Source organism: Cuculus canorus, chromosome 3 (assembly GCF_017976375.1).
Source record: "Cuculus canorus isolate bCucCan1 chromosome 3, bCucCan1.pri, whole genome shotgun sequence".
NCBI lineage: Eukaryota > Metazoa > Chordata > Aves > Cuculiformes > Cuculidae > Cuculus > Cuculus canorus.
Window position 1 is genome coordinate 59,843,114 of NC_071403.1, and position 19,750 is coordinate 59,862,863.

Consider the following 19,750-nt stretch of genomic DNA (forward strand, 5'->3'; position numbering starts at 1 on the left):
TACCAGATAACTTTGTTTTTTGTTCCCAAACTGGAACCTACTGCACAGTGTTTTGTGGAGAATACATGTTTGACAGCAAATGGCAAACCTGTCACCAGTCTGTTCATTACAACAGGTGATTATAAGAGAGGCAATGAGTGGATGCTTCAAGGACTCCTGATGCACTAGCTCTAGAAGAGAGAGAAGGCAGATATGGTTGTTTTCTGCTAAATCGCTATTTTATGGAGAAGCTAACCTTATTTAATGCTGTGGATCCCCAAGGAAAAGGATACTCTTTGCAAGAACAGTTTGCCTACAAGTGTAAAAGCCTGCCGTCTCAAAGTTGTCTGTATTATTGTAACAATGGAATTCAGTCCAGTCTGCTTAAACATGCCTGTATCAAATACAGTTTGTTTACAGGCCTTAATTTTTTGGGGTGTTTGGGATTTGTTTTTTTTTTTTCCCAAAGGCCAAGTTTTGTCAAATATATTTTATTTTTATCTCTGTGGTCTTTGCAAATGCCAAGAGCAGATCAGTTGTTTCCTTTCAGATTGCAGTGACACAAGCATGGTTTATCTTGTTGCTGCCAATATAAAATAATGGATTTCTTTTGTAGGTGGAATACCTAATTTGAAAACATTGTGGTTTGCCGAAGGACCCGATGTGGAAAAGCAACGATATAGTACGTTTCTGGCATGCTTTTACCTTCAAGATGAGATGGAAGAGCTCCAAGCTCTAGAAGCACCTGTTGCAGCATTCTGCTGCTTGCTGACCTATCTTATGATGCAGGTAACTGTGACAGTCACTTTTTCTGCAGCTGTCAGCCCTCAAAGATGTGATTTACTGTAACAGTGTTTTTTTCTCGCCTGTGCTGGTTTTTTTCTCTTAATCTTTTCTGTAGGCATAGTTGATCAAACATAATAGTACTGCATTACAGTATTTTTAATTGCTCCATTTAACATGCATTATCCTGTTCAAGAAACACTTGGGTTTTTGTAGTTAGGCTCACATGCGCATAACAAAGCCCCTTGGGTGTTTTAACAGAGAGAGTATAAACGAGAGATTTCCCCCACTTTTTGGGACCTGTTTGCAAATTAAAGCTTTGCTTTTTGTGTTTCCTTTGTGTTCTCAAAAGAAGACATTCCCTCCGGTGACTATGCAGACTCTGCAAACAGACAATATAAATATTTAGTCAGCTCCCACTACTTTTTGACACCAGCTTGCCAATCCACTCAAATTCAAGCCAGAATTGAGGATATGGCTCTTCTAATAACATTCCAAGTAATAGGGGATCATTATGTAGCAGTTCTGCTAGAGTTCCAAACATCTGTCTGCCTGCAGTCTACCTTAATTGTAATTAAAAGGGACACAAGATTAAGTACAATATTGCTTCATCATTTACGTTTCTCTTAGGTATTTAATATTCATTGTCTGTACTTGCCACCTTTCAAATGCTGATCTCGCAGGCAGATTTTTCTCTCTGAGGATGAGAAAGTTATAATGCCTTTATCTAACCTGATAAGCTCTGATGCACTTTTACGTAAACTGAACTGCATTTTGTCTTTTGGTTTGCTCTTTCAAACTTTGCTTTCCTCAGTTACAGATTTATGCTGCTGTGTGATACAAGAAAACAAGCTATCCATGACTTTTCCTTTCTTTTTCTTTCATACATGTTTATGCAAACTTAGGTGATGCATTGAGGAACTATATATGGGAATATACAATCATCTGTAAAGCTCATTTTTTCTTTTTATATAGCAGAATATAAATGGAAAGTTTTTTGAAGTTGAAACTCATTAAACATCATTTCACACCTTACAGTTTCAATTCAGCAAGATACATATCATGTACTTTTTAACATACTCTAAGTGTTTTTCATGTTTGGATATGAAATCCCAGTTTCAATTATTTAGCTATTTTCAGTGTTTATTTTGCTATCCTGTACATCCTTTCTCAGCATGATTACTAAATTATTTGAGAAGAGTTTCTTTAGTGGAATTGAGGAGTAACAGGACAGAACACCTACAGAGTTATGTGGGTTTACTGAGCCTTGATCACAGCTTATTTATAAAATGGAAAAAGAAAAGGTCGTTAAGGAGGTGTTTTTCAGAACTAATTTTAAAAACAGAAATGAAAACAATTTTGCAGCTCATGTTTTCAACAAGAGTAAGAGCAGAGACATTATGTAAAGGGCTTAGTTTGATGGAAGGTTTTTCATGGCAGTGCCAGTTTCTCAACACCTTCCTGTTCTCCTGATTTTCTTCTGCCTTCTGAGTTGCACTGATACAATCTAACCTGTGAACCAGACTAGGGAATTGATTTGGATTAAAATGTTTATCATTACTGAGTTGTTTTAAACTTTGATTAGTTCTCTGCTGTTGTCCATTTGTTTTGTTTTGGTCGTTTGAGAGGAGACATGAGAACAAAAGTGTCAAGAAGCCATACTTCGAGCTGGCCATACTGCTTTCATTTGCTTTATAGCTGAGGAAACAATGCTTGTCTAACTGTGGCCTAATTCTTGTCTTTACTTCACACTTTACTCTTACATTTCTCTTACAATTGTTCAACTTAAATAACTTTTGGGGTAATAATTGTAGATTGCCTTGGAGCAGGTTAACATCATTTCCTTCAGCTTATATGAGGGAGAGAAAAACTTCCTAAAAATTTCATCTCTTATGATTTAATCTTACTTAAACTTAGGTTTTGCAGGAACCAGCATACTCTCCAGTCCATCTGGCTTTCTCAAAATTTATGTGCAAGTATCTACTGAAAACTTCAGATGCATTTTTTTTTTTGAGAAAGAATTCCCAATAAGCAAATCTTAACTATGTAAATAAAATGTTGCTTTGAAGAGTAATCTTTTCAGTGAAAGTTCTTTTCAAATGTCCTCCAAATTAAGAACAAATATAATTTTAAAATTGTAAAATAATAGATATATCTTTAAAAGTTGGAGGAAGGAGTGAATGAATACAAATATCGAACTATGAAACCTCCAAAGAAAGGGGGAATTTCTCATTCAAGACGTTGGAGGAAATCTGACAGTGGAAGTATGTTAACTCACCAAGTCCAGTTACTGAATAAAATATTTCTCTAAAGAAGTATTTTGATATTGGTAAGCATTTTGACTGATCTGTTCTGAAAGGGACATCTCCTTGCCATTGTACTTGCAAGCAATCTTCAACCTACTTTTCTTAGCACAAAACCATGCAAGTATTAAGAACTGTTCTGTAGCAGAGAGTAAATTTTTCTGTTACTGCAAGCTATTAAATGTGCAGGTTTAGTAAACCTCTCTTGTTGCCATCTACACAAAGGTGAGACCTAACTAGAATTAAAGGGTAAAGTAGGGCCATTATCAGATCTTAGCAGCCAGGTGGAGTTAATGAATACCGAGGAGCATTCTGAAAGCTTGAAACTTTTCTGATATCCATCACATTCTTGTGCTTTAAGCAAGTTTTAACAACGGTTGTAGAGGGACGAGTATTTTACAATGGGACAAGCAGCAAGGCCTGATTTTTAAAAGAAGAAAATTCTCTGTTGTGGTTGAAAAATTTTTATCTTTTTGAGGAAAGAACACGTTACTCCTCCTAAGCAAATAAATTAATGAAGTAATTATACACAGCTTCCTAGTTTTTTTCTTTTTCTATTGATTTACATCAATAATTTTTTTATTTTTTTCTCTCCTTTTTTTTTTCTGTAACTTTTTGATTTTTAATAGCAACTCTTAATGGAATGAAATGGGGTGAACAAAGCACTCCTTGAAGGTCAAGCTATTAAAAGAAAGGCAATGCAGAGTCTTAGGCCGCCTTTTAACTGTGCTGTAAGCCTGCAATGCACATTTCCACACTTTGCAAGAGAAACCTTCCTTCAAGTTCCATTTGATAAAGAATTGTAATGCTTTATGAATCTTACTTAGAGCCCTCTTTGGAGCCTCAGCATTTGTAACAGATTTTTGGTCTTGGTGTAATCTGTATAAGAGGAAGGAATTGATCAGAACTGGATTGGTACTGTCAAGGAATCAGACCATCTAGTCTAGAGGCACTTTCTCCTGAGTGCCTTTATAGAATTTCAAAATGCTTTTTTCACTACAGTAAATGTTTGCATTCTCCTTTTTTTATTAGTGTTACATGAATTAAAAATTTTTCTTTATGTTTTCCCACTTGAACATTTTATTGTAATTTTCCTGTACTTCTGAGTTCTTCCCACTTCAATGTGTAACCTAAAAACCTGAAAGAATCCAAATATATTTTGTTAAATCTTGAAATATAGCTTAAATAGGTAGTTGAAATATTTAGAATTACTTTGAAAATTATCAGCAGATAACCGTATAGGCATTTGAAAGAAATCCTAATCACATCTGTGGTTCATTGAGTTGCGTTTTGTTCTGGGTCTTGATTAGAAAGCAATTTATATTTTTAAAAAATGTAATTTATTGGAGATGAAGATATTTCCTGTTATTAAGAAACTCCAAGAGAAGAGGAAAAGGTACATGATGAGTAGGTATATTGTTTGGTGTGTGGAAATCGGTGTATATACACTGTACATGCGTAGTCAGATGTGCATTTCATTCAAGTTGTGAAAGCAAGTATTTTATTCCCTTTAAGTATCTTCCTAGACGATGCATTCACAGCGGTCGTAACTTCATGAGGTCATTGATTTAAGTTTGATGTGCTTGAGCAAGAGGAACCAATTTGCAGGAAGATCCTCTTCAGAGCCTTCAGATAATGTGTTATTTTTTCATCTGTTTTAGGTCAGTAGCCTCTCTCTGGAGGACTTAAATGCATTTGTGGCGGTTGTTCTCTGCCTCAAAGGGAAGTCAGCTGCTCAGCTGGCAGCTTTGCAGGTATGGACCGGGGTAATTGAATAACAAAAAAAAGTTCATGGTAACTTTGGGATAAATATTTTCAGGGAAAATTCTTTTACATTAGGGTTTTTTCAGATATGGAAACTGAGGGTCATGGCAAATACATAGGCTTTTAATGTACTATAATACGTGTTCTAGTGGTTGCAGTCCTAGGGTGAGTGAATTAAGTTTCAGACTCCTTCCTGACCTGACTTACAGCTGGTGGAATATTTGTAATGGTGAATTCTGTCTTGCAACATTGATACATTCTTTTTTCCTGTGGAGGATAGTGTTTTGGGACTTGTGTTGTATGAAATTTACTACATTAAATAAAATTTAGTATTGCTGTTTGTGGGAGAACATAAACATAATATAAACCTAACCAGAAAAAATGTCGTTACCTGATGTGGCCCACTGTAGTGAGGACCTTTTGGATCATGCTGTTGTGTAATTATTCCAGAATTATTTTTTAAATTTTTATGTAGTCTGGGCAGATCTGGTGGTTTTTTTTACTTTCCTATCTTAGAATCAAAGAATCATAAAATGGTTTGCTTTGGAAGGGACCTTAAAGATAATCTAATTCCAGTCCCCCACCATGGGCAGGGGCACTAGATCAGGTTGCTTAAAGCCTCATCCAACCTGGCCTTGAACACATTCAGGGATGGGGCATCCACAACCTGTTCCAGTGCCTCATCACCCTTACAGTAAAAAATTTCTTCCTAATATCTAATCTAAATCTCCCCTCTTTCTGTTTAAAACTGTTCCCCTTTGTCCTATCACTACACTCCCTGACAAAAAGTCCCTTTCCATCTTTTCTCTAGGCCCTTTTAATATTGGAAGGCTGCTATAAGGTCTCCCTGGAGCCTTCTCTTCTCTAGGCTGAACAAGCCCAACTCTCTCCGCCTGTCCTTTTAGCAGAGGTGCTTCAGCCCTCTGATCATCTTCATGGCCCTGCTCTGGACTCACTCCAGCAAGTCCATGTCCTTGCTCTGGTGAGGACTCCAGAACTGAACACAGTACTCCAGGTGAAGTCAAACAAGAGTGGAGTAGATAGGGAGGATCAGCTCCCTCAACTTACTGGTCACACTTCTTTTAATGCACCCCAGGATATGATTGGCTTTCTGGGCTACAAGCACACATTGCTGGCTCCTGTTAAGCTTCTCATCCACCAGCGCCCTCCAAGTCCTTGTCTTCGGGGTGGCTCTCAATCAGTTCTCCTCCCAGCTTGTATTTGTGCTTGGGATTGCCCCAGCCCAGGTGCAAGACCTTGCCTTTGGCCTTGTTGAACTTCATGAGGTTCACACAGACCCGTCTCTCAAGACTGTTAAGGTCCCTCTGGATCGCATTGCTTCCTTCCAGCATGCCAACTATGCCACACAGCTTAGTGTCATTAGCAAACTTGCTGACGGTGCCCTCAATCCCACTGTCCATATCTCTGACAAAGATGTTAAACAACACTGTTCCCACTGCTGACTCCTGTGGAATGCCACTTGTCACCAACCTCCACCTGGATACATGGACATTTCTGTTTCATAAAGTGAGTTTAAGCCATAAAAAATATACTTTGTTTCATGCTGAAAGAAAGTGGGCTGTGGACGTACAACAAAAATGCACGTTAAATAATTACTTTCTGGGAATAACATAATGTTTATACATGAAGATTTGATTATTTTTCAGGATCAATGTTTTCAAAATGCCAAAATGTGCATATGATAGAGAAGAGATTTTTAAACATTCTTTTTCTCTTAAGTTTTTTTTCTAGTTTCGTTGTGCCCCCGGTATATGGTAGATTAACATTCTACTTTGGCCCAGCCTCCCATAGAGCTTATACATAAGGTCAGAACTAAATTTTGGACCCCAGGTTGCCTATTTCTCTTGTTTCTGTTTTAATCTGGTGTGCTGTTTTGGCAAAAAGCCCAGAGACCCATCAGTCTGACTTTGAGGACATTGGTGAGAAAAGGAGGCACCAGCAGTCATGCTCGCAGTCTTGTTTCTTGTGTTGTGCTGGCTCTGCTTGTTTACTAGTACAATTATAGATCATCTTTCACCTGTAATGCATGTAAAATACTGTCCGAACAGGATAGGGCACTGCGAGTTATAAACAGAAATACATTTCTTCTGAGATTTCTTTAAATATGGAAATATATGAAAAATTTGTGTTGAAGATGGAGAGTTGTGAATGACATCTTTTCTGAATGTAGTAGCCAAAGATGAGATAGGAAAATTTGGTTAAAAAGGAAATACATCAGGAAATTGCTAGATGAAATTTGGATCTTGTTAAATGCTTATAAAATTGAAATGTCTGTCTGAAAATATGAACTCAAAGTTAGTGGATGCATGAGTAGACATACACATGACTTGCTGCTGGAGTTCACACAATGTGCAAGCTCTTTATAGCTTTTCTGTAAAATATCCAGTTATGCTGGAATATCTACTTTGGAGTAACCACATCTTTTGTGCCACGGTTTGACTGTGTATGAGGCACAAGCAAGTCAAGCACTGAAGTGTATTAATTCAGTTTCTTCAAGTGCTTTCAGTTATTTAAAAAGTATTACTGATACAAGATGAGCACAGTCATTTTAGATCTTAATTTAAAAGTTCCAGAGAGTTTTTTCCATTTGATTGCAAATGAAGTTTCATGAAATATATAGTATTACTTAATTAGCTTTTGGAATAATAATTAGAAAAATACTCAGCAAGCTAGTTAACTAGTTTGACAGGTAGAAGTACTGTTAGCAAGAATTTTAGTTGCATAGAAGAACCTTCAAATATTTTCCATTATACAGTGTCATGGAAGCAGAATTAGCTTGATAATAGTATTATATCGATATTACACAAGATACTTTTCTCTCGGTATTTTCTGGAGAATACTTAGTCACATGCATGCAAAAAAATAATGTTTTGGAGTAGCGTGTAGATAGCTTGGTTAGGGACTACAAATTTCAGAACGATGTTGCTAACTCTGTTCTGTATTTTTAAACTGTATTCTTTCCCCTTTCCATGAGGATAAGAAAAGCATAAATAGTACCCAGATTCTGAACATTCCAGTTTTTCAGTCTTCTGACCTATTTGGCAAGCCAAGCGACATTTGTCAACACCATTAGACGTGATACTTTTCAGAGATTCCAAACAGGCTTTATGAGCTATCTATGTTTTTTAAAATATTGTTTAAACAAAATTCTCCATGTATGTTTATTGTGCTTGTGTGACTGTTTCCTGATAAATATTTACTTGAAGTCTAATTGGATTGAGGAAAACAGAAAATACAAGTAAGAACATGGTAGAGATCTCAAACCTCTCTTAGGACCTGCCTCTGTGATGTTCATTGGTATTAACTAAAGTGGAATTCGAGTGCATTCCCAAATGCTTTACTGAACTGGGGCTTTATATTCCAACAAAATTTGCATCTGTCAAAAGTGTTTTTAAAATGATAGCTGAGATTGTAACTGGCAGGGGATGGGGAACAGCGGGTACTGAGGTGGTTTACTGATCTTGGCATTGCTTTCCAGCCCATTCTCTCATCTACGATCTTCAGATTTCTGCAGTGTTCTGGGCTAATCTTGAACAAAAAGTGCAGCAGTATGGGATATGATTGCAAGCTGAGATTGTTCGGTCCCAGTTGAACCTCAGAAATATAACTTCCTCCTCCTTTCCTCAAGTTAGTTTTAAATTAGCTAATCCAAATAGAAATATTTAAGTCTTCCAGTAGCTAGTTTTCATATAAAACATTAAAAAAACAAACATGATTAATCAAGAGGACGTTGCACCAAATGAACCTGCTTATATTAAATCTGTATATTAAGCCTGAATGTATTCAAGCTTCCATACTCTGCTTTTCTCTTAAAAACTGTGTTTTGGCCTCCTGGGTCTGCATGCCTAGTTCAGTACTGCAGAACATCTTTATTTTCTCTAGTGACTTTGAATTGGTGGGTATGTATCCAATACTGAGAGTGAACTATTTCATTTGCATGGATCAATCTTTAATGCAAATATAATTATATCTTGGGAGCCGAAGTTAGTTGTTTTTTACAGTATTTTTTGACAGTCCTATCTCTAAATCTGTCGATATTTTTTAATGATCTTTTGGAGTGCAGAAGGAATTCAAGTTTTCTTGGTCACGTTACATGGACAGCTGTCTCTGCCTTTATTTGCTGCTGTTAGTTGATAAACATAAAAAAACCTTTCTTACTCTAACATACTGAACTTCAGACAAGATTACTGTTCTGCCCTACTATTGCTTATTTTCTTTACTAAATTTAGTGTATCTATTAGTATTATCGGAGTCTCTTTCCTGAATATTTCTTACATTTGACATAAACTCAAGTATCAGAATTCACATAGCCACGTCATTGGCACAAATACAAACCCCAGCACAAGTAGATCAGCTCCTCTACCTTCTGAGAAAAATGCATCCATTTAGTTGGATGCAGTTTGCTTATGGAGGAAGTATTAAGCAAGAGTTTGAGCAATGGCCTTAAACTAGAGAGCTGCTATTCCTTTCTGTGGAAGACAATATTGCATTTTTCACCATAATTGTATGACTTTGGTCGGCTTTCCTGAGAGTTTTACCTTTTACTGCCATGTAGCTTATTAGCAAGGTTTCAACAGCAAGGAGATAGGAGTAATGTTTCAGTTATAAATTGCTTTTAGGCTTTATACGGCATACAGAATTTTTCATGATGTTTAAGGTAAAAAACACTCCAGAATATCAGATAACAAAATCTTTGTTGATTTTTAATCCGTGAACAGTAATACTGCAGAAGTTGAAGTGTATTTATTGGTAGTGAGGGTAATAAACCTCTCCTAAAATATTAAGCAAACTTACAGCTTTGAAAAAGTCAGATAACTTATTACAGAGAGGGAAAATAACAATTTCTGTTATCAACTGACATTTTCCTGCCAAGCTTGTGTTGGTCAAAGTGTAAGTTTACTCATGAGATAAATAGTTTTCGCTTCCTTGCACACTGTATGTTACAAAGAACAAGCAGTACGTGAGGGTTGGAGGTGGTGTTTGCATGGTGTAGGTGGGGTTGCTCTCCATTGCCGTTAAGGGCTGACCTGTGTCCCTACAGGACAGGTGTCGTGCAAGAGCTGGAGCCAGGGAGAGAAGGGAGCATGCCGTCAGGAAGCAGTGGCACGCGTGCACCTGCCTGTCATCTGCTCAGGGCTTCCTGCACCTGCCTGCCTGCCCCTGTCACGCCTGAGCAGGAATGCAAGCTGCACATCTGTCTAGGCTTTCCCTGGGGAAGCAGATGGCTATGTGTAACTTCAGAGAAGCAAAAACGTTTTCTGAAATGACCTAATGAGCCATTTATAGGTGGATGGAGAAAGAAGATAAAACAAGCCTTTAGGCATATGGTTACAGTGCTTTGCACTATGTATAGGAATTTTTCAAATTACTGTAGTAGAAATGTTCATCTTGAAGATAACAGAAACAGCAAGGCTAACCAGGAACTAATTTGTTCCCTTTCTTTTCAAGTATATTCTTGATTGACATTATCATTGTCTAGGGGTTAAAAGTCAAGATGGAGTCCAGTTCCTATCTGTTGCTTCCCCTAGTACTTTTGTCAAATTGATCAGTTCTTTCTCTTATTTTGATTCTTACTTTTAATACTCATACACTAGTAGTCTCAGTAACAGAAATTCTTTAGCCAAAAGTGCTGTAAAAATGTGAATTCTTAATATTAATATTGTTATATATATATCCTCCTCCTCTTCACCTTTATTTTGGGATTATTTCATCTGATGCTCGCTGAACAATAGCTGAGATGTGGTTATATGAACTTCTTATAAAGGAATGGAGCTATGTTAAGTGAAAAGTGATGCATGTACATTATAGCATCCCTTACCAACATTATATCTTAGCACTTCAAGACGTTATCACTGTTAAAACAATTGCATCCTATTGGAAACAATGCACATGGGCAATAAGCACCAGATGTGTAAAGGTGATTGTGTGTTACCTCCAAAAAAATTAGTCCTGTATGGGGAGATTTAGGTAATTGTTTAGGAAACTAATCAGCATGTCTACTGTCACACCAGCACTAGTAGGAAGCATATGTATATTAACTAAAAAAGTATATTACATTCAGCTAGGTTGTTATGTATTCCCCCAATAGATTTAAAAGAAGAGATATTCAGTTTCTTGCCAAATACAAAATTATGTGTATATTGGTTTTAGCAGGGACAGTTAGTGCATACCTAAGTATTGTTTCTTGTTTGGCAATAGTTTTCTGTTTATTTTGTGTGTGTAGGGTAAAGAAATATATCTTGCCAGAAAATATTTCTATGCTAGGACCAAAGTTCCATAAGTTCCTACTAGAGTCAATAAGAGCTGTATTACTGAATTTAATAAAAGCAGAGCTATGCCAGTACAGTTTTGAAAAAAACATCCCTCAATCTACTCAATGTTATTTACTTTTTGGCAAAATTATACTATTGTATGTTGTATTTGTACACTGGGAATTCAATACAACAGAGGCATAGTTCAGTCTACCAACAATGCCAGGTAATGTTTTTCAATTATAGGAGGCTGAAAGCATAGTGGTTCTGCAGGAAGTTTATTTTGGCACAGCACCTTGTGCCAAAAAAATAGGTACCTTTTGTTTTAAAATGGCTGTTGATCATTTTCTGAGGCTGGAGTATCAGTGAATGCTTATATCATCAGCAAAGCGCTTGCAGAGTCCAATGCTGCCTGAAGTGCTGAGATCCCAAAGTCTGGCTTATTACAGAGCATGCATTTTCTTTTAAATGGCATCCTTCTCCATGTTATGTACACCTTTAAAAATGGCCAAGTTATTCTCGCATATACTGTTTCTGTATTCATATTAAGTTTGCTCCGACATAGTGCTGATACAAGAAAATGTAGAATATTACATGTAAGTAATACTGTTTTCTTTAAAAACTTTGTTTGTAGTCAGTTCTTGAATAGCTCAGAAAACCATTTTTATGCAACATCTGTGTGCACCATAGAAGGATTCTTAAATTTCACTGTATGTGTTCATCTAAACTACAGCATGGAGTTGCTCTTCTTATGCCAAAAGGTAGCCACTTTCAAGCCGTGTATGGCAGTTTTCTATTCCAAAAGAAATAGGTGTTCTGGAAGTGGATACTGTATTTCAGCTTATATAGAAATCAGTTCCTACTATCTTGAACGTACGTTCTCATAGGTTGCAAGTTGGCAATTCCTTTCATAGGTCATCTGAGATACTGCTGCATAGATTCATGGTTCAATTTGTCTTGGATCTCCGGATTGTCATGAAATAGAAGCAAACCATTTCTTTTCTTTCTCAACATAGAGACTTAACACCTGGAAAATCCCTTAGCCAGAATTGTTTACCCTGTACCATATCACTTCAAAATGGGAACTGTAGTTAATCAACAGTCTTATTGTGCAGCTGCTTTGCAATGTGAAGAAACCCTAGGAGAAAAAATCCCAACAAAATCTATATTGCGCTGGCAAACAGTATTTGTTCTCCTGGCTTCTCTATGCTAACTGTCTTGGTTCAATGACAGTTTTATTTGAAGAGCTTATATACTAGACATGACATTAGTAACAGTTGTCATAACATTTCTGGAAGCTGCAGAGCTTCAGACATACTATTTTGCCTAATAATCTAATTTTGCCAGAGTTCACTGGTCTTTCTATTGGTTTCGGTGGGAAATAGATCAGGCTTTTAAGCTGTTTTCAGGATATACTTTTTAAGAGTGGGAATGGTCATACATTAGGACAATTAAATAGATTTTAAACATCTACTCTGATGAGAAAAAGAAAAATCCAGAACTAATTTTTAAGGTTCACTAATTAAGCCTTGCATAGTTTTAGCAGTGAACTCCTACCTATCAAAATTTCTTTAGTCGCAGTGATGTTAATACATGGCAACGGTTTCATGGTATACTGTGAAATATGTCTGCAAAGTAGGCCACCACGGCACTGAGCAGTTCCATGCCTGACCAGCTATCATTTGCCAATATAGTGTGCGTCTGTGAAAGGACATACTGCATTAGCAAAGGTAGCCAAGCGCACTGTGCCGAGTAGTTGTGCTCATGGCAGAATTTTTACTACTAAAACTTTATTCCACATCAAGTCCAATGATTAAGCAAAGGGAAAAGGCTAGGGTAAGGTGTATATAGGAGTATGGTCAACATGCAGGTAGTTGCAAATGAAGCCCCTCATTGGTAAAATTTTGGTAAAGGAGATAGCGTAGAGTTGAACACAGAAATGTATAGTGAGTGTCAGAAAGTAAGGGAGTGGAAGAAGTTTTATCTTTGAAGGCATACAATGGAAAGTTACTGGAACTGAGAGGGAAGTGACCTTTTGCATTTATTTTAAATTTTAATCCGTGTCCCCTAATAACTTTTAAATATGCCGGCTAATTTCAGCTACGTTTGACAGAGATGTAGGAGTCTTAGACAAATGAGTTGCTGTTGATTGTTTTAAATAGGCAGTTGGGGAGAAGGAGAAGACGTTCTAAATTGCCCATCAGGATGAAGCCTTAGCGTGACATCACATTATTAGAGCATCCATGTGAGAGGGAGGCATTGCTATAGGCATGGGAAAAAATTCAAATAATTACTGAACCATTTCAGATGCCAGTGACACAGCACATATAAGAGCCCATCAGTTCCTGGTGCAGATGTAACAGGAGTCTGTCAGCAGTTTGTCCCCCATCAAGGAGAAACTATTAGTTGCAAGGCAGATAGAGCTACCAATACTTCTCCTTCTCATAATTCCAAAACATTTAACTTATGTATGAAAAAAAAAAGGAAAGAAAATGGGATTATAGGAGTTTTCAGAATCCCAAACAAATAAAATACGTTTTGCTACCAAATAAATCCGGTATTATCTCTGTGAGGGAAAGGTGAGGATGTTCAAAGATAAGCATGTCACAAAAAACATGAGCACATATTTAAGGCAGGAAAAACTCCTACGGAATCCATTCACTTTTGTAGAAAGGATGTGGCCGCTGGCTGGGCTATAGTTGGATGGTTATCCTGATGACTATAACTCAACATTTATGTGAGTATTCTGTAAATGTCACATGTATTATGGGCTATCATTAGCCCAGCAATCATTTAGTTCAGAATTGAGCAGTTGTGGGTCTAATAAGCTAAGTAAAGTTATTTTAATCTTCTTGCAGGTGCTAGTGTGCTCTCCATTCCATAGCGGTGTACAGATAAGCTGAAAGGGCTGGGCTTTATACCTGGTGATATTCGTCATCACAGAAATGTAATTTATACTGGGTTTTGTTGTATATATGACTAAGGGTTCTGATAAAGGCCGGTATTTTTAAAAATTCAACAAGAAATGAGAAGTAGTCTTTTCAGAACTGAAGGAGATTTTTGTCTGGTTGCAGGTTGGTTAACAGTAGTACTTTTGTGTTACTATTTTGTAGGATGCTTAAAGGTAAATGCAATTTTGAAGCTTTTTTTTTGTTGACTTCATTGGAGTTTTTAGCTTAATGTAAATAATGTTCCACAGAGAAGTATCATTTTACATCAAACTCCTGGTAAAACCCAGTAAATAATCTTTCCTCAACAGGTAAACAATTTGGTTGTTTACTGCTAAATATTTACTTTGAGGGCTTAGAAGTATTTGAAAACTGGTTTTTCTAGTTTCTGTTGCAGCAGATGCCCTCATAGAATCTCTTTTAAATCCCCATTTTCCTTTGTACACATCTTGTTTCAGCAGGAAGAGCTTAATTTAAGCCATAACCTTTTATCAGAATAAACATTAGTCCTGTTTTCAAAATACCGGTGCTCCTCTTCCCTCTCAGTTTGACAGGTCAAGGGAGCAGGTGATGTACTACACTCCCAGCAGCCTATTGCTTAAAGCTAACTGATGCCAAGTACATGTACTGTTTCAGCAGCCTGTCTCTGTAGCGTAACACTCCTTAAATTTACCATCATTGCACCAGTTTAGTTATCTTTGCTCACATAGCTCCAGTACACAGGGGTTTTAGCATCTTTAGATAACTCACGCTGGGGATTCACACTGATGGTTGAAGGCAGGAAGATCTGGAATTCAAGAAAAGAATCCTGTCTTTTGATTGAAATTATTTGTTTAGAGATGTTTTCCATTGCAGAGAATTTGTCTTTAGTGAAGTTGTTATCAGTTGCCTGTTCATCTGTTTTCATTTGGAACACAGCATGCCTTGCCTCTCCCAGGCAAAGTTAAGCCTTACTGTTTTAATGACAAGTTCCCCAAGATAGGATCTACCTGCTGCCTTTATTGCTCAAACATAAATTGTTTATGGTTAAATATTTGATCATTTAAGATAGAGGTGGGTTCAGATACTTGCCATCACATTTCAAGTGTGGGAGAACCTATCCATCCTTTTAACAGAATTTGAATCCTCTAAACTCCATAGTGTTGAAGGAGATGTGGAGGTTTTTACTATGTTCCTAAAAATATATTGTGCAGCTTTCAAAGTGTGCAGGATAATGTTTACACCTCTATCAAAACTTTGCTTGTGAATCCACAAAGAAGACTCACAGTTCTAGTAGTATTTCCTTAAAACACAGGTATTTTTACATCCTGATTACTATTTTGTTACTATTTAATTAGATGTAATTTGAACTGGAAATTTGCGTTTCATATGCAAGATCCATGGAGTTTTCTTCCTGTAAGTTAAAACTCTTCAGCAGAATATACAGTGTCTGGGTCTAGGTTTGCAAATTGCTCCTTTGAGCAAACACTCTCCATCTTGCAAAGCTTCTTTCTGTGATCAATGAAGATATACACAAGCACAGATACCATCCTGATCTGTGTGTCTATAGAGCAAAAAAAGGCATAATGTAAATCTATGATGATGGTTCTTTGCATTCTTTGAGAAATGCAAAGACATTTCTCAAGCGGTTAGAATAAAATATTGTACGTTTGTGGTGTGGGTGCTGTAGCACTTCTCTCACTTTTTCAAGTGGTCTTACCCAGTTCAGCTCAGGCCTTCTAGGCAGAATAGCAGTAACCTCAGCTGCGATGCTACTAGAGAACTGTGAACTTTGAGTTCTATTCTCAGTCTTCAGTTAATGTTAGCAAATAAGAAAAGTAATCTTTTTCTCCTAAAGCTGGGAGGATGGGGAGCTACTGTTGGTAGGAGCAGCAGCAGGGGCACAGCGCAGGCAGCTGGTGCAGGAGGAGCAGTTCTCACGCACTCCCCGTCTCTTTCAGACAAATGTCATCAGCTGGTGGTAGGAGTAGCAGCAGTGGGATCACAGGGGTGTATCTCACATGATTCACTGGGGTCCTGAGTTTATAAAAATAGTAAAAAGAACAGACACAATTTCCAATAAGAAGTAATCTCTAGGGTGTAATGCCCTGGAAGGCAAGCCTTCTTTTCTTTTGGAATTTTCCACTTCTCCTCATTGTGACGTCTTTGCATTGCAGACACCAAGCAGTTGTGAGCATTCCCATGGCAAAGCAAGTCTGTGGTTTGCCATGTGCACAGGCTCATTGTTACAGATTCACTGTGCTTTCATTTTCTTTGTTTTTCATTGCCAGACATGGAAAATAGAAACTACCCTCTAGTGAATGTCTTATTAAAATAAAGAAATCACAGTTGATATTTCTCACCTTGGTTTTGTCAATATTGATTTCCATTTAAAAAGCAAGCCTTACCCTCATCTACCCCTTGTTACTTCAGTGCTTTAGAAAGTTGTGGTTTGCTGTCCCTAGACATAGACATCGTCTACCTGTAAAACCTGTTACCAGCAACATTATTTTATCTTTTTAACCAATATATCTCAAGTGTAGTTGAAGAGAGCACAGCTAGGATTATATTGGTGGCTCGTACTCCATACTCACTTAGATGGAAGTAACAGTTAGCGTCAATGACCGTGCTACACTGATCTCCAGCTCAAGACAACACTCGAAAGTCTGTTTCTATATTTTACCATTTCGTATGTTGCTATCAAAAGCAAAATTTTCCAATTTCTTGTGTAGACACTTGTTCTGCAAATATATGTGCATTTGTTTTGCACTAACTCGAATAACGTCACTGAAGAAAGGTTGGTTGATCACTTATTTATGTTGGAATTTACATTGGTTGTATGCTTAGAGTTTTTCAGAATTAAAAAAAAAAGATATAAAAGCTTTTTTTTAAGATTTATGGCCCAGATGGCATCCAGCATCCACATGTAGTATTAGTAATCTGTTCTAACAGCTGTTTTACGTCCTTGGTTCCAGTGGGATTAAAAAAGACACTAAAAGCATCTTTGTCAATAAATGACAGAAAGATATTAAGTAATAGTCATACAGTACACAGCCATTAAATTAGAAGAAGGGAAATTTATTGCTGCAGATAACAGCATTTACTATTTTCTTTTCAGCAGCTTAAGTAGTAGTTTCCATTATTCTTCATGAAAGTTTCTTTTCAGCAATTAAATCTTTTGCTATTATGAGTATTCGGTGTTAATTCAGTGACAGAAGTTACTGATTTGTACGACAGGAAATTTCAGCCCTGTTCTGTACTGATCTATAATGAAGAGACTATTGCTCGCATAAATCATATTGATGTAGATATGGCCAAGTTTGATTCAGCTGTTTGGTGTGCTGCTGTCACTCTTGGCCTCTACTGCTAATTGTAGCTAGACATGTCCATTTCCTTATAGCTTAAAAGGAAAACTGCCTATATTTAGGGCTTTCCAAAGTGCTCTGAAGTATTTTATAGAAGTTATTTAAAGTTCCATTTCTTGTGCTGTGAATTCTGAAAGATTTCCCTAGCTGGATTAGTTTACACAAAAAAAAAAAAAAGTTCTGAGTTCTGAGGATTCCCAGCAGTTCTTACTTTTTGTAAGAACTTCCCACTCATAAGGTCTTACTTTGTGATCACAAACCAAGTAGATTCACAATGATGTGAATTCATTTCCTTAGCAGGTCTTAAGATTTGACCAGGAACAATCTGGTTAATGCAATTTAAGAATCTCTCAGCTGGTAGCTGGCTCTGTGTAATCTTACAGTCTACTTTAGTTCAAATACTGGTTCACCTACACCACATTCCTCTTTCTACTACCTTTCAGCATTGTTAAGTGGTTTGCAAAAACCTACTTTACTTGCCAGAGCAAGAGTTATGAGTATGCATATAATTATTAGTCTCAACTGGCCAAATGATAGCTTACATCTGGAGGCAATAACATCCTGAAACTCAATGGCCTGATCCCATACTGAAAATATTTTTATTTTAAAGGGAGGGGAAAAGGTCTCCCTTGCTCAAGTATGAAGTGTCATGGTCAGAGAAGGATGGGCCTTTCATTTTCTAAATGACTGCTCAAATTAGCTTGTGTTTTCTGTATTTGTCTGCATGTCAGTGGTTGTCTTCAGTTGTCTGTATCATGTGAATTTCAAGAATGGAGTGTCATGCCAGGTTAGTGCCCTGGTGGCCAGATTTATGCCTGCCTTTCCAGGAATCGCTAGAGGCACAAGACGTTATTCCAAGAGGGCTTTGGACCACCCTACCTGGTATCTTTTGACTGGATTATTGTCAATAGGGCCTCTTTTGCTTCTACATGGTAGAAAAAATGACCACTGGAGGTACACCTCATGTCTCACCTCATGTCTTCAAGTCAGTTTAACAAAACCCTACTGTCCCTTGCCTGTGATTAGGAGAACTCTGCCACAAAAAACAATTTCACATAGTCAAATTAAATTATTGCCTAATAATACAGAAAACCAAGTCCTTGACCAGGTTCTAACTATATTCTCCAGATGATGTATTGTGTTTGTCTCTTTTTGAAGAAGCCTTGTAACTTCATGTTGCTAGGAAAGGTTTCCTGTTGTTTTCTTTTTGTGGCCCTTAGGGATAAAAAGTTTGGATCCACTAGTACAACATTTCATGTTTTCTGATACTACTTGTCACGTTTTTAAATAGGGCATTGATGGTGTATGTTCATAACTTTATGTCTTTTGGGGTTCTTTCAAGATGTAACATGCTATTGATAATGGGGCAGCCCTTTCCATGGCATTTCAAACAAAAAATTCACAGCTCTCCAGGAGCTAGAAATAAGAAAAATTTGAGCCAGATTTTCATTCTTTCTGTTCTGGACTATTTTGGATGATATTCCATTCCTGGTATACTTGCACTACAAGGGAAACTGTACTGTAAGGGTACAACAGCTGCCACAGATTACAGTATTGATGGCTGCACTGTTATGAATCTCTCCTAGTCCTGACAGACTACTTCGGTACAGAGAGTGGAAGAGGCATTCCCCACTGAGGAGCTTTGTACACGATACTTAAAATCACCGTTTCCCTCATACTGGATTCAAGACTTTTATAGTTTGCTATGCTTTTCCACAGCAGGATGTTAAATTAACTCATCAAGTTTATTTTGGCCAAGAGTTTTAATTGTCTTGTTGAGTTTCTCATTTTGCATTTTCTGGATGTTGTCACACCATTCCAATATTTCTTCTGGAGACATCCATGTAAAAGTGAAATAATTTGACTTTCGGACTGCAGTCAGAGGAAAATTTTAGAGTGTTTAAAATAAAAGTCTGAGCACTGTAAGCTTTGTTCTGTCATATCTTATAATTTGAATGATCTCTAAGTGCTGTAACATTTCCTTGTTGATCAAACTATGGAAAGTCAATGGTTTGCTGTACACATCGTTTTATACTCCCAGTTCATGTTTTGCATTCCACTAATATTTTTTTCTGGGAAACCTCTGGTATTTGAGAAATGCATTGAAGATAGCCATTTATTTTGTCATTCCATTTTCATTTTGAATGTATCTGTATTAAAAAAAATTGAGTGAGATGCTGTATTTGTTTAAACAAATATCACTTTTTTCATTTTATTGAATAAAACTAGATACAGAATCCTTTGATGAATTCTACTGTACAGTAGAGGACCATCATTGTCACAGCTTTGGAACTGTTTATCATTTGCCCTGCTGTTCACATGGTTATATGTGATGGTAACGTGATTATATTCCCTGA

General features: G+C 37.1%; 1 protein-coding gene across 7 annotated transcripts in view; it reads left to right on the forward strand.

The window, feature by feature from the left end:
• Window positions 1-19,750, forward strand: part of FAM120B (family with sequence similarity 120B) — an 82,833-nt gene that overhangs the window by 20,142 nt on the left and 42,941 nt on the right. For all 7 annotated transcript variants that reach the window (XR_008449042.1, XR_008449043.1, XR_008449044.1 and 4 more), the window contains 2 exons: window positions 596-768; window positions 4,727-4,819. Coding sequence is in view for 4 of the 7 variants with exons in the window: in XM_054061870.1 (XP_053917845.1) it covers window positions 596-768; window positions 4,727-4,819 (266 nt within the window). In the remaining 3 variants the exon portion in view is untranslated. The remainder of the gene's footprint in view (window positions 1-595; window positions 769-4,726; window positions 4,820-19,750) is intronic.